Source organism: Peromyscus maniculatus, chromosome 5, assembly GCF_049852395.1.
Source record: "Peromyscus maniculatus bairdii isolate BWxNUB_F1_BW_parent chromosome 5, HU_Pman_BW_mat_3.1, whole genome shotgun sequence".
In the NCBI taxonomy this organism is placed as follows: domain Eukaryota; kingdom Metazoa; phylum Chordata; class Mammalia; order Rodentia; family Cricetidae; genus Peromyscus; species Peromyscus maniculatus.
In genome coordinates this window covers 75,784,538-75,796,793 of record NC_134856.1, presented here as the reverse complement: position 1 = coordinate 75,796,793, position 12,256 = coordinate 75,784,538, and the positions used below count along the sequence as shown (strand labels likewise).

The 12,256-nt window shown below is 37.4% G+C and overlaps 1 protein-coding gene across 1 annotated transcript in view; it reads left to right on the top strand.

Annotated features, from left to right (window-relative positions):
- The window catches only part of Malrd1 (MAM and LDL receptor class A domain containing 1), a 602,817-nt gene that overhangs the window by 278,457 nt on the left and 312,104 nt on the right, over nucleotides 1–12,256 (top strand). The window contains exons 25-26 of the mRNA XM_076572692.1: nucleotides 7,093–7,340; nucleotides 10,583–10,874. Coding sequence (XP_076428807.1) covers nucleotides 7,093–7,340; nucleotides 10,583–10,874 — 540 coding nt within the window. The remainder of the gene's footprint in view (nucleotides 1–7,092; nucleotides 7,341–10,582; nucleotides 10,875–12,256) is intronic.

Below are 12,256 nucleotides of genomic sequence, written 5' to 3'. Positions count from 1 at the left end.
CAGTATTATATAACATAAGGGAAAATTTTTAATTTTGATAATAAGAAAGAATTCTCATGGGTCCCAGAAATATCTCAAGGTCAATGAGACAGACCTCACAGTCATTCAAAGTGACTTTTGATCATGTGGAAACAGTCCCTGACCAATCAGAGGGAGATCATGGCCAGCCAAAAAAATTTTAGAGCCAGGCAGTGGTGGCGCACGCCTTTAATCCCAGCACTCGGGAGGCAGAGCCAGGCGGATCTCTGTGAGTTCGAGGCCAGCCTGGGCTACCAAGTGAGTTCCAGGAAAGGTGCAAAGCTACACAGAGAAACCCTGTCTCGAAAAATCAAAAAAAAAAAAATTTTAAAGACATTTACAAGCAGAATGTTAAAAACATTACCCCAAACTGAGTCCAAATTTGACCAATCTTTTGTTATAATAAAAAAAAAGGTGGGGTTTGGAATTTAGCACAGTGGTAAAGCATGTATCTAGGAATAATATTTTACCCAGGGTATATGTGTGTGTTTGAATTATAAATATTTTGTGTATCACAATTCCGTTTTTTATGGAAACATATTAACAAAACAAGACAGTTTAAGAAATCAGATTATGGAGCAATATTAGGGACACTTCTGCTTCCAACTGGGAACAAGAAAATGGTACTGGGTTTGCGCTTTGTCAAAACAGCTACAGGATAAGACAACCCAAAGTGTCTTCAGATATTCAACAGCTACCAAAAAATTGTGTGTTGAATGTGGTGAGAGGAAAGATCTAAAAATCACTAATCTGACTCCAAAATGATAAAAAGTAACAACAAAATTTATTACATTCCAAATGATACAATAATTATAAAACCTATGTATTTCAAATTCTTTATATCATAACCTATAGAAACAGTTTCTTAATTTAAGCTTTATCTGATTAGTGATGAGAATATGCCCATAAATAAAATATATTCCTTTGATGGTATATGGAAAGAATTTAGAAAGAACTCTTTTGAAGGGTATTGTGCAGTAAGTTCTTTATCTGGAAATTGCTGCCCCTTCTACATGCTTTTATTAGTTTTTCTTTGGCCAGTATGCTAGAGAGGATGGCTCCTGGTGTTTTGATGATAAAATCATTCACATTCTCATTTAGATAAAATTGCCTCAGGATAACTCAATCAGTTGTCCAAATAAGCTTTCTTCGCAGGAGTGCTATTTGTTTGAATGCAGGTGGACATGCTACAAAGGATTTCTCAAGTGCTTTTGGCTTCTGGATACTGCCTCACATATATTTATGCCTTCATTTCATTTCTTCATTAATATTTAAGTATAAATTAATCAGACATTATTGTTTGAAAATAATTATAAATGGTATATATTGCTACACTAGAGCAAATTATTCATACTCAGGTTCTATTCAAGCTAAAATATGTCTTCTTTAAAATGGCCATAGGTATACATATATACATATGTAGGTAACAACAATTAATGAAAAAGAGCAAGGAAGGGTATATTGATGAGTTTGGGAGGAGGGAAGTAAAGGGGAAATAATAAATAATATAATCATCAAAAATTTTTAAAGGTTTTTTTTTAATAAGTGTCCTAAGCAAATAATTTGCAAGTCACGACTGATTGTAGTATATGACTTAATTCTGAAACATCTTCATCATCACTGTTAGGTTTATAGCTTATTATGTAATATTAAGAGATGTCTGTGTAACGCTATAAACATAGAAATGAAAGAAAAATATCTTAAACAATACAAGTAATAAAATACTCAAGAAGAGAACATCTGGGAGATAGTTTGGCATTCAATGCAACTTAACCTTTAATTTCTGCAACTTACTGTAATAACTAATTCAAGTTATTACATATTTTACTTTTTATGTAAAATTCCACAAATTTTCCATGTCTAGATTAAACAAAGTGATGAATTATGGGAGCGGGAGGTTTGAGCTGGAATAGGAACAGAGTGGGAGAGCAAGGAAAGATATACCATGATAAATGAAGACACCATGGGAATAGAGAGAAACAGAGTGCTAGGGAGGTTCCCAGGAATCCACAAGGATGACTCCACCATAGACTACTGTCAATAGTCGATAGGGTGCCTGAGCTGGACTACTCTGGTGAATGGATAGCTGAATACCCTAACTGTCATCATAGAACCCTCATCCAGTGACTGATAGAAGCAGATGCAGAGATCCACATCCAGGTCCCAGGCAGAGCTCTAGGAGTCCAATCTATTGGGGACTATGGGGGTCCAGCCCCTCGATAGTCCCCTCCCAGGGTCCGGGAAGAATCTACAATCAGCTGCTAATTAATCTTTGATCAAAAGAAATAAATCTATGTACACGAGACTCCTTAGTTCATACACTTTATTATTTTTTGGTAGTTCTCTCTCTACACAGCTTCTATTCTGCTCTCATGTCTAGCTCCTTTCTTGCCTGATTTCTCTATATTTACCTACTGTCCCCTCTAGGTTCTTTCTTAATTCCTTCATCTAGGTCTGTTCCTTCTAGGTTCTCATCTATCTAGTTCTTTCCCCTATCAGCTCCTCTCAGATCTCCTTCTCTCTCATCTGGCTCTTCCTCATCTTGTTCTTCCCCATCTGGCTCTTCCTCCTCTTCCATCACGTTCCTCTAGTCCTCTCTTTTAGCCCTTCAATCTAGTTCTTCACCATCTCAGTTTGTTCCTCTCAAGTTCTTACCCATCCAGTTCCTCCATTCTCTTTTCTCTTCTCCGACCTGTGCCCTGGAAGTCCCAGTATATAAAGGGAGGATCCGAGCTAAATTGTGTAAAGCTATTAGTTAATGTCCACCTCTCCTAGGTGGTGTCTTCTTGTAGAATTTACCTTAAGTCAGGAGACTTGCCTGCCTATGGGCTGCTATCATTGTTAGTCCTCGGAAGTTGGGCGCCCCCCTAAGCGGTGTCTCCTTGTGGAATTTAAGGCAGGAGACTTGCAGGTGGGCTGTTATCATTGTTATCCTCCTCAGAAGTTGGGCGCCCACCTGGGTGGTGTTTCCTGTAGTCCTTGAAAGTGGCTAAGGGAGATAATCTGATTCCTGAGAAAGCCTTTCCTGAGGCTGTTCTCCAAATACCTGGAATGTGTATGTCCAGAGAGTGATCAGTCCACACTGTTAGCCCTTCTTAGGGAAAAGTCAATTGGGAAAACAATGAAGGCATACATGATTTTCATAACAGAATACAGCTGATATATAACAAGCCAAGTAACACCAAAAACTCCTTGGGATTTGGCTTCCTCTGGAGGAATTCCCTGATTCCTCCAGGTAGTGACTTTGCCATAACCAGCTGAGTTCTTATGATATATTCCTGTGGCCTGCAGCACCAATCAATGAGAGAGAGAAGGGGTTCAATGAGCAAGGGATATAGAGACCATGACTGGAAAAAGTACAGAGACAACTAGCCAAACTAGTGGAAACACATGAACTGTGGACCAATAGCGGAGGAGCCTCCATGGTACTAGACTAGCTCCTCTGGATAGGTGAGACAGTTGTTAAGCTTGAACTGTTTAGGGGTCCCCCAGGCAGTGGGATCAGCACCTGCACCTAGTGCATGAGCCAGCTTTTTGGAGCCTAATGCCTATGGCGAGTCACTTTGTGCAGCCTTGGTGCAGGGGGGAGGGGCTTGGATCTGCCTCAACTGAATGTACTAGGCTCTGCTGACTCCCCAGGGGAGACCTTGCCTTGGAGGAGGCAGGAAGTGAGGGGTGGGTTGGGGGAGAATGATGGGGGGTGGGAGGACAGGGGAATCTGTGGTTGGTATGTAAAATGAATAGAAAATCTCTTAATAAAAAATATTTATTTGAATAAAAATAAAGTGATGAATTATAATTTTTGTTCAGGCAATATTTCTCAAGTTAAATTCTATTACTTAATAATAGCATTCCTAATGTTCTTACTGAGACACAAGAAACAAAGATGAAAGAAAAGAAATAGTTAATTTCACTGATAGAATACATATTTCAAGGACAAAAGATGTATAACGTTACAACTTTTTTCATTTTTTCATGGTATTTTTATTTTATAATTAACTTAATTTCACATATCAGCCACAGATTCCCCTGTCCTCCCTCCTCCCACTTCCCTAGCCATCCTCCCCCCGTCCACCCCCCACTCCCATCTCCTCCAAGGCAAGGTCTCCCCTGGGGAGTCAGCCCAGCCTGGCAGACTCAGCCAAGGCAGGCCCAGTCCCCTCCTCCCTACACCAAGGCTGAGCAAAGTGTCTCAGCATAGGCCCCAGGCTCCAAAATGTCAGCCCATGCATAAAGGACAGATCCTGGCTCCACTGCCTGGGGGCCTCCCAAACAGTTCAAGCTAATCAACTGTCTCACTTATCCAGAGGGCCTGGTCCAGTTCCATGGGGGTTCCTCAGCCATTGGTTCACAGTTCATGCCCTTCCACTAGTTTGGCTATTTGTCCCTGTGCTTTCTCCAACAATGGTCTCAACATCTCTTGCTTATACAGTCCTTCTTCTTTCTCACCGATTTGACTCCCAGAGCTCCACATGGAGCTCGGCCGTGTATCTCTGCATCTGCTTCCATCAGACACTAGATAAGAGTTCTATGATGACAGCCAGGGTGTTTTTTGATGTCTAATTTCTTGAGTTCTTTATATATTCTGGATATCAACCCTCTGTTAGATGTGGGGTTGGTGAAGATCTTTTCCCATTATGTAGGCTGCTGTTTTGTCTTATTGACCATGTTCTTTGCCCTACAAAAGCTTCCATACAGCTTATAAACACCTTCAGCAATGTAGCAGGATACAAGATTAACTAAAAAAAAAAAAATCAGTAGCCCTCCTATATACAAATGACAAATGGACTGCGAAAGAATTCAGAGATACATCACCCTTTACAATAGCCACAAATGATATAAAATACCTTGGGGTAACTCTAACTAAAGAAGTGAAGGACCTGTATGACATGAACTTTAAGTCCCTGAAGAAAGAAATTGAAGATGTCAGAAAATGGAAAGATCTCCTATGCTCATGGATAGGTAGGATTAACATAGTAAAAATGGCAATCTTACCAAAAGCAGTCTACAGATTCAGTGCAATCCCCATCAAATTCCCAACACAATTCTTCACAGACCTGGAAAGAACAGTACTCAATTTTATATGGAAAAACAAGAAACCCAGGATTGCCAAAACAACTTTTTTCTTAATGGTTATGATACTAGTGCTGGATTTATAAAATATAAACTTATGTGAGCCATGGCCACAACTGTATATAACAAACTAAACTATTATATTTAAACATTGCTGTGAACATATCACCTTAGAGTTTTTATTATTGCATGACACAACAAGGGATCCATGATTTTTGAATTATGTACTTATTTGTATTAGTTCCTTGACACTTTCATGTAATGTGTTTTGATCATATTCAATCGCTTTCTCCAACTCCTCCCAGATCCTTCTCTCTCCCTCTGCATCTATCTTTGTCCTTTACTTCTGTCCTTAAATCCTTCAAGACCAATTTGTGATGCCCAGATATTCTTGGGTGTGTGGCCTTTCACTGGAGAGTGGTCTACTTATCAAGGGCTACACTCTCAGAGAAAACTGTCTCTTCCTCTCCTAGAAGCTGACAATTGCCAAGTGCTCCATGGCTGGTAGTGGGATTGTATGCCCACCCCTCACTCTCCCACCCCTGAGTTACTGGGTGTAGACAAATTGCTAAATAGTCTTATTAATAAAAAACACAGAGCCAGAAATTGAGGTTAAGACTGAGAGATCAGAGGAATAGGACAAGCCACAAGCCAACCTCACCTCACCCTATTGATCTTCCACTTCCAAACAGACCTACTTCCTGTATACTCAAGCCTATATACCTTTCTGTTCTGCTAACTCATTTCCTTTCTCTGCCCAGCTACATTACTTCCTCTTCCTGCCCAGCTCTGTCACTTCCTATCTGTCTGTACAGACCTCCAGACCTTTATGGTTAACTACTGTTGGAATTTAAGGTGTGTGCTACCACACCTGGCTCTGTTCCCAGTGTAGCCTTGAGCTCACAGTGATCCAAACAGATCCCTGCCTCCCAAGTGATAGGATTAAAAGTGTGTGCTATCATCGCCTGACTTCTATGTCTAATATAGTGGCTGGCTTTTTCCTCTGATACTCAGATAAAATATCACCACAAGTGGGATTTGGTTTCGCTTTGCCTTGCATATGTTCTGTGCGTGCTGTTTCAACTGCTGCAAGTCCATATGTGCAGGTCCCTGCTTTTTACAGAGATAATGTTTCCTAGCAGTCATCTACTGTCTCGGGATCTTACACTCCTTCAACCTTATCTTCCACAATAATCCTTGAGCCTATTTGGGGGATGAAGTATATTTTCCCTTTTGGTCTGGGCCCTCTGAAATCTCTTGTTCTCTGCACCATGGCTATTTGTGTTATGAGTTTTTGTGTTAAACACTATCAACTGCAAATAGAAAAATCACAGATAAGGTTAAATGATTCATTGATCTTTGGGTATGATGATAAGTCATTATAAGGAGTTCTCTATCAGATCCCTCTCCATACAGCTCTGGGAATCCTGAAGAAGAGGAGGTAGAACGATTGTAAGGGCCAGAGAGGATAGAGGACACCAGCAGAACAAGTCCCTGAATCAACTGAGCAAGGCACATATGAGCTCATAGAGACTGAAGCAGCAAGCACAGGGCCAACACGGCTCTGCGCTAGGTCCTTTGCTTATATATTACAGCTTTCAGCTTGGTATTTTAGTGGAAGCTTGACTGTGAGAAAGAGTAGGTCTCATACTCTTGGGACTCTTTTCTTCATGTTGGTTTGGTTGCTTGTCCAACTTTGATATGATAATGTTTGCTTCATCTTATTGTATTTTATTTTGTCATGTTGGATTGTCATCTCTTAAAGGCTGTTCTTTTCTAATAAGAGACAGAATGGGAGTGGATTCAGAGGGGAGGGGAGATGGGGAAGAATTGAGAGAAGTGGAATGAGGGGAAACTATAATCAGGATATATTGCATGAGAAAAGAATATATTTTCAGTAAGATGGGAAAAAATGAAAAAAATTTAGGGAAAATGAAAGAAAAAAAGTTGATTTAAAGATAGTTTTTCTTCCCTCCCAACCTGAGTTTGCAATTTTTCCAGGTGCCTCTAGCGAACGATGTGACTTCGAATTTGACCTTTGTGCCTGGAAGCAGGATCAGGATGAGGACATCGACTGGAATCTGAAAGCAAGCAACATCCCAACTACAGGCATAGAGCCAGCTGTGGACCATACCCTCGGAAATTCTTCTGGTCATTACATCCTTCTCAAAAGCCTTTTCGCACAGCAACCCATGAAAGCAGCTATAATTTCAAGCCCAGTTATAAGCAAGAGAAGCAAAGACTGCAAGGTATGAGGGACAAATTCAGGAATCCTAAAACAACTACTGAAAAAGGTCATGTATAGAAAAAAAGAGTGCCTAAGACTAGAGAAGATGTGTATTCACACTCAGCATAACATTTTTGAGGGGAAAATGGATAAATAGGAATGATTATTAGAATTATTAGAGAAATTCTCTTATGAATACACTATACAGATTTCAGAAATGACTGGGAAAATGCCATGGTTAACTACTCATAGTTATACATAATACAAAGTAAGCAAAATACCAGTTTTGCTCCTTCTAGGAGTTTTGTGATTATGGAAACATGAGAATTTCATGATCACCACTAAGAAAAATAAATAATAGGCAATATATAAATAATATATCCAAGACTCTGAGGTAGTTAAAGCTATCTATAAAAGAGATAAGTCTTTTCAGAGAGGGAAAGAGTAAATTTGGTCCTTAAAACAAGAAATTAAAATTGTCGGCAAGAAAAAACATGACTTCATAACCTATAAAAATTTGAATAAATGTCTAAGGTTTCTCAGCTAAAGGACTCAACATAATTAAATGTAATTTAAGGTAAAAGTAAGTAAGCTTACTATAAAGTAAGCTCTTAGAAGTGATTGCCCTGTTTCTTGGCTTACAAGAGACTTTTAAATAAATATGCTACTTATTTGTAGTATGAGATACATAACATTAAAATTATGTGACAGCATACATAATGCTGGGTTGGATATTCCCCAATATTTGAACACTGACAGGAAGTAAATTACATTCAAAGAGATTTTTGCTGAACACTTCAGGTTAGATGAAAGTTACACAATCTAAACTGTTATGATCTTCCTAACAATGCTCTTTGTTGTACCATGTGCACAGTAGAGGTAGCTGTAACCCAAGGAGAACTGTGGATCAACCTTCATCATCACCATCAGTCTTAATCCTTGGCAAACCTTTAGTTCATTGAAGGGGATTTTCTGTCTCATCCTAAGCTGACTTTACAATTGGACTCTCCCAGAACAATCTCTGCTCTCAGCTGGGCAGTGAGGTTTTACAAAAGAGGAATTGGTTGAGAGTTTTAGAGAAGAACTTGGTCAGATGGTTAGAATGGAAGTGAGAAATCACACAACAAGATTACACTTTTATTTGGTACCAAATTGAAATTTAATAAAGCATCCTTTTTATAATGCATTTTCTGTCTTGCAAAGAACTGACACTTTCTCAGAATTAAAAGCCTGACATACCAGATTTTGTATATGTTAAGTCTATGTCTATAAATTTAGATTTATCCCTAGAAAATAAAATCTCAAAATTGCAAATTAGTCTACACCTTTAATTAAACAGTAAAGCATGAAATATACAAAATTATAGTTTGACTTCCAAGCTTTTCTATTTCAGTATTTTCTATGAATGCTTAAAATAATTATTTTGTCATAGTAACTAAAAAAAAAAAATCTCATCCATCTCTATGTCCCTTTGGTCACCAAACTGCAGTTGCTCCTATTTAAAGCACATGTCTGAGAATATTAAAGGATATCTGAAAATGTCAAAATTTTAAGAGAAATGGCTGATTTTGTTAATATTCATGATATAGATTGAATACAAGTAGGCAAGAAAAGGTCATCCGGAGAATTATTGGATCTCTAGGATGAAAAGTATTTGTATGAGGTAAGCAGAATGACCAGAAATTTTTGATAAAATTATCTGTGTTCTTTCACCTTATAGAATATCTTTAATCAAAGAAAATTAAATTGTTTTTTTTCTCTTTTATTTATGAAAGACAGGTAGCATGGAAAATATAAAAATTGTTGGAAAAATGGAGATTTTATATAAAAAGTATTTAGAAGACTTAATAATTTGCAGATGTTAATTCCTTCTTATTGCCCTGGGGATAGTTTATATTTTCATCAATAATCTCCCTGGAAACCAAGATGAGGGTGTTGTTTCCATATTAGCCTATTGGTGTGACTCAAAAACACCTTGAGATGGATATATAAAATATGTGTGTCATAGTTTTTATATAAATGAGAAGAATGCAAAGCAGAACATTGGGTGGGGATGCCTCTGGCTGCCTGGGATCCACACAGCAGTGGGTCACAAAGCTGATCCTTAATTCCTAGTATTTGTTGATGCTTCACAAGGTTGGTCCAAGCCTTTATATTCATCACTAAAATAAATAATCTAGGAAGGTTTTAGTGTTCCAAGAAAACCATCATAAAATCATCTTGGAAGATAATTTTATAAAGAAAACCACTTGGCGATTTCATTAGCTAGGATATTTGAATATTCATGTGACATGTCTCTCCTTAGTCCAGGCTTTTGTAATAATCCACTACACATATTAGTTAATCATATCTTTCACTCTGTAAGCACATCCATCCTATTTCTCCTGTGTATTATATGCACAATTGTTGGTGTTTCAACAGGGTATTCTCCTTGTATAAAGAATACCTTCTATGACCATTTTCTCTCAGGCACCTGGCATAATAAAAGCTTTAAAAAGCTCTGAATCACTATTGTTTATAAGCTATTTTCTTCTTTTTCCCAGAATTTTTCTTCACTCTCTTCCACTGTGTCATAATGGCTGATATTTTAGTAAACTCCATCTCTGACATGTTGGAATATGAATCCCTTGAAATAGTAGTTTCATTAGTTTTGGAATTTCCAGGGTCTGTTAGGCTGGTGCCTCTTTCTAGCATCTCAAGTAAAATCTGGTAAGAGCAACTCTGCAGGACTACTGTATGGCATCCCATGGATCTTATAGAACAAAAAAATGTGCTTCTAGTATAAGAATGTGGTAGACTAAACAAAATATTCCTTTGTCATTTAACATAAAAACACTAATTTGGGCTATAATGAAGCCACTCTCATGGTGTCATTGATCCATTAATGAAGAAGAGCTCTTGTGAACTGATCGCTTCATAAAATTTCCATTTCTCTGTACTTTGGCATTTAAGGTTAATTGCCAACATGGGGATTTTAGAGAAAATATGAAATCTTTAACCTTGAGGAATCTTGCTTTAGAAATAGAAAAATAAACTCTCTTCATTTTTCTACTGAATTTCTATTCATCTTTATTATACTGTTTTCCCTGCATGTAATTCAAAACCTATCTGTCCTCCCTTCATTCAGTGTTAAAGTGCTTAGGCATCAATAGAATGTGCACATTTAATTTGCCTTCCAGATCTGTTAATGAAAAGAGGATATTGAAATATTTTTTTGAAGTGGAAATTATACTCATCATATGTTACTTTCTGTTCTTGCTACAGATCATTTTTAATTATCACATGTATGGCACTGGCATTGGGGCCCTCATCTTGCTCCAGGTGACAGTCACAAACCACACAAAGATACTCTTTAATCTCACTGAAGAACAAGGCAATTTCTGGCAGAGAAAAGAATTATCATTGTCTAGTGATGAAGACTTTCAACTCAAATTTGAAGGCAGAGTTGGGGAAGGCTACCCTGGTACTATCGCACTTGATGACATTGTACTCACAAAGAGTTGTCTGCCATCCCAATGCTCCACAAGTGAAGATTTGGCTCTTCCCCTCCCAACAGGTGTGTTCTCAGCTGTGTTTCCTTTGTGTTTTTATAGGGTGTAAGGCAGAAGGTAAGGAAATGGGTGCAAATGAAGCAAATTCCTAAGAATGCATTGTTTCACAATGAAAAAAATGTTTTTAAACTAAAATGTATTTTCCAAGCCTTTACTTACAAAATACCTTCCAAATTTTCTCCAAGCCCTGTTGTATTTACCAGTTCCTGAGTTCTCTGTCTAGACAGCTGTGTCTTAGATAAGTCAAGCAGTGGAAGACTCTATTGAAAGGAATCTGATTTCAAATCGGATCAGTCTTAAGCAAATATTCCCATATATTTTAACAAGATACAAAGAAAATCAAGAGCAGAGGTAATCTGTTTTAATTAGACATTATTCTGATTATGTGCTTTTCCAGGCACTCTCTAATAAAACTACCAGTAAGTTAAAAATAATACAAGCAAATAGTGCATTTAATACAGCTAAGCTGCTGAATATCATAGCTTAACCACAGGGTGCACTGCAGTGAACCAGATGCTTTACCTAGTATTTCACAGCTGATGAGATCTACTGCTTCCAACACCAGGAGAGTACCCAGCATTGATATCCCAGGTTAAGTTCAAACAGTGAAAGGTTTGGAATAGTTTTCATAGAATGCTAGTTATATTCTCCCATCATAAAAAGGGAAAAAAGATTATTGAACCAAGATAAATCATGAACAGTTTGTAATTGCTTAGTCTTTGTAGATCAATGGGTGTATCTATTTGAATAGCTGAATGTATATATTGAAATACTTTAAATATTTAAACATCCACATGTTCTTTTATCCTGAAATATCTTGTGATTTCTTGAAAGTAATATTAGAATTCATTGAGTTAGCAATTTTCAATACATATGTACAGTGGCAATGTTATGAGAATACAGTGGACACTATGAATCTACATACTGTTGATATGACATAAAAACAACATATATCGTTTAAATGATAAAAAATGCAAATTTAAATTGTGACAGGTGTTAATATGTAACCACATGTTTAATGTAGAAACTGGACATGTTTTCTGCTATTGTCTAAATCTCTCTTATACTTAAGAAAAACAAATGTCTTCCATACAGGATAAGTTCAATTATTAGTTTGGATTTTTTTGCTGATCAAAAAAGAAAACTCCATTACTTTTGCTTTTCTTTTTCTGTTCATCACAAAGGTGCTAATTAAATGTGATTGAAAGAAAGTTTTAGTCTAGTTTTCAGTAGACAGTATTACCTGCACTTGATATGCAATAGTCCTAACACTGTAAAACAGCATAGAAAAACATAAGGATACCGAGATTATATTGAGTGGTAAGTCTGCTTAGATGGATTATCTGAATTGTCATTTGGATTCCTCAGTTAATCTACCTCCTACGAA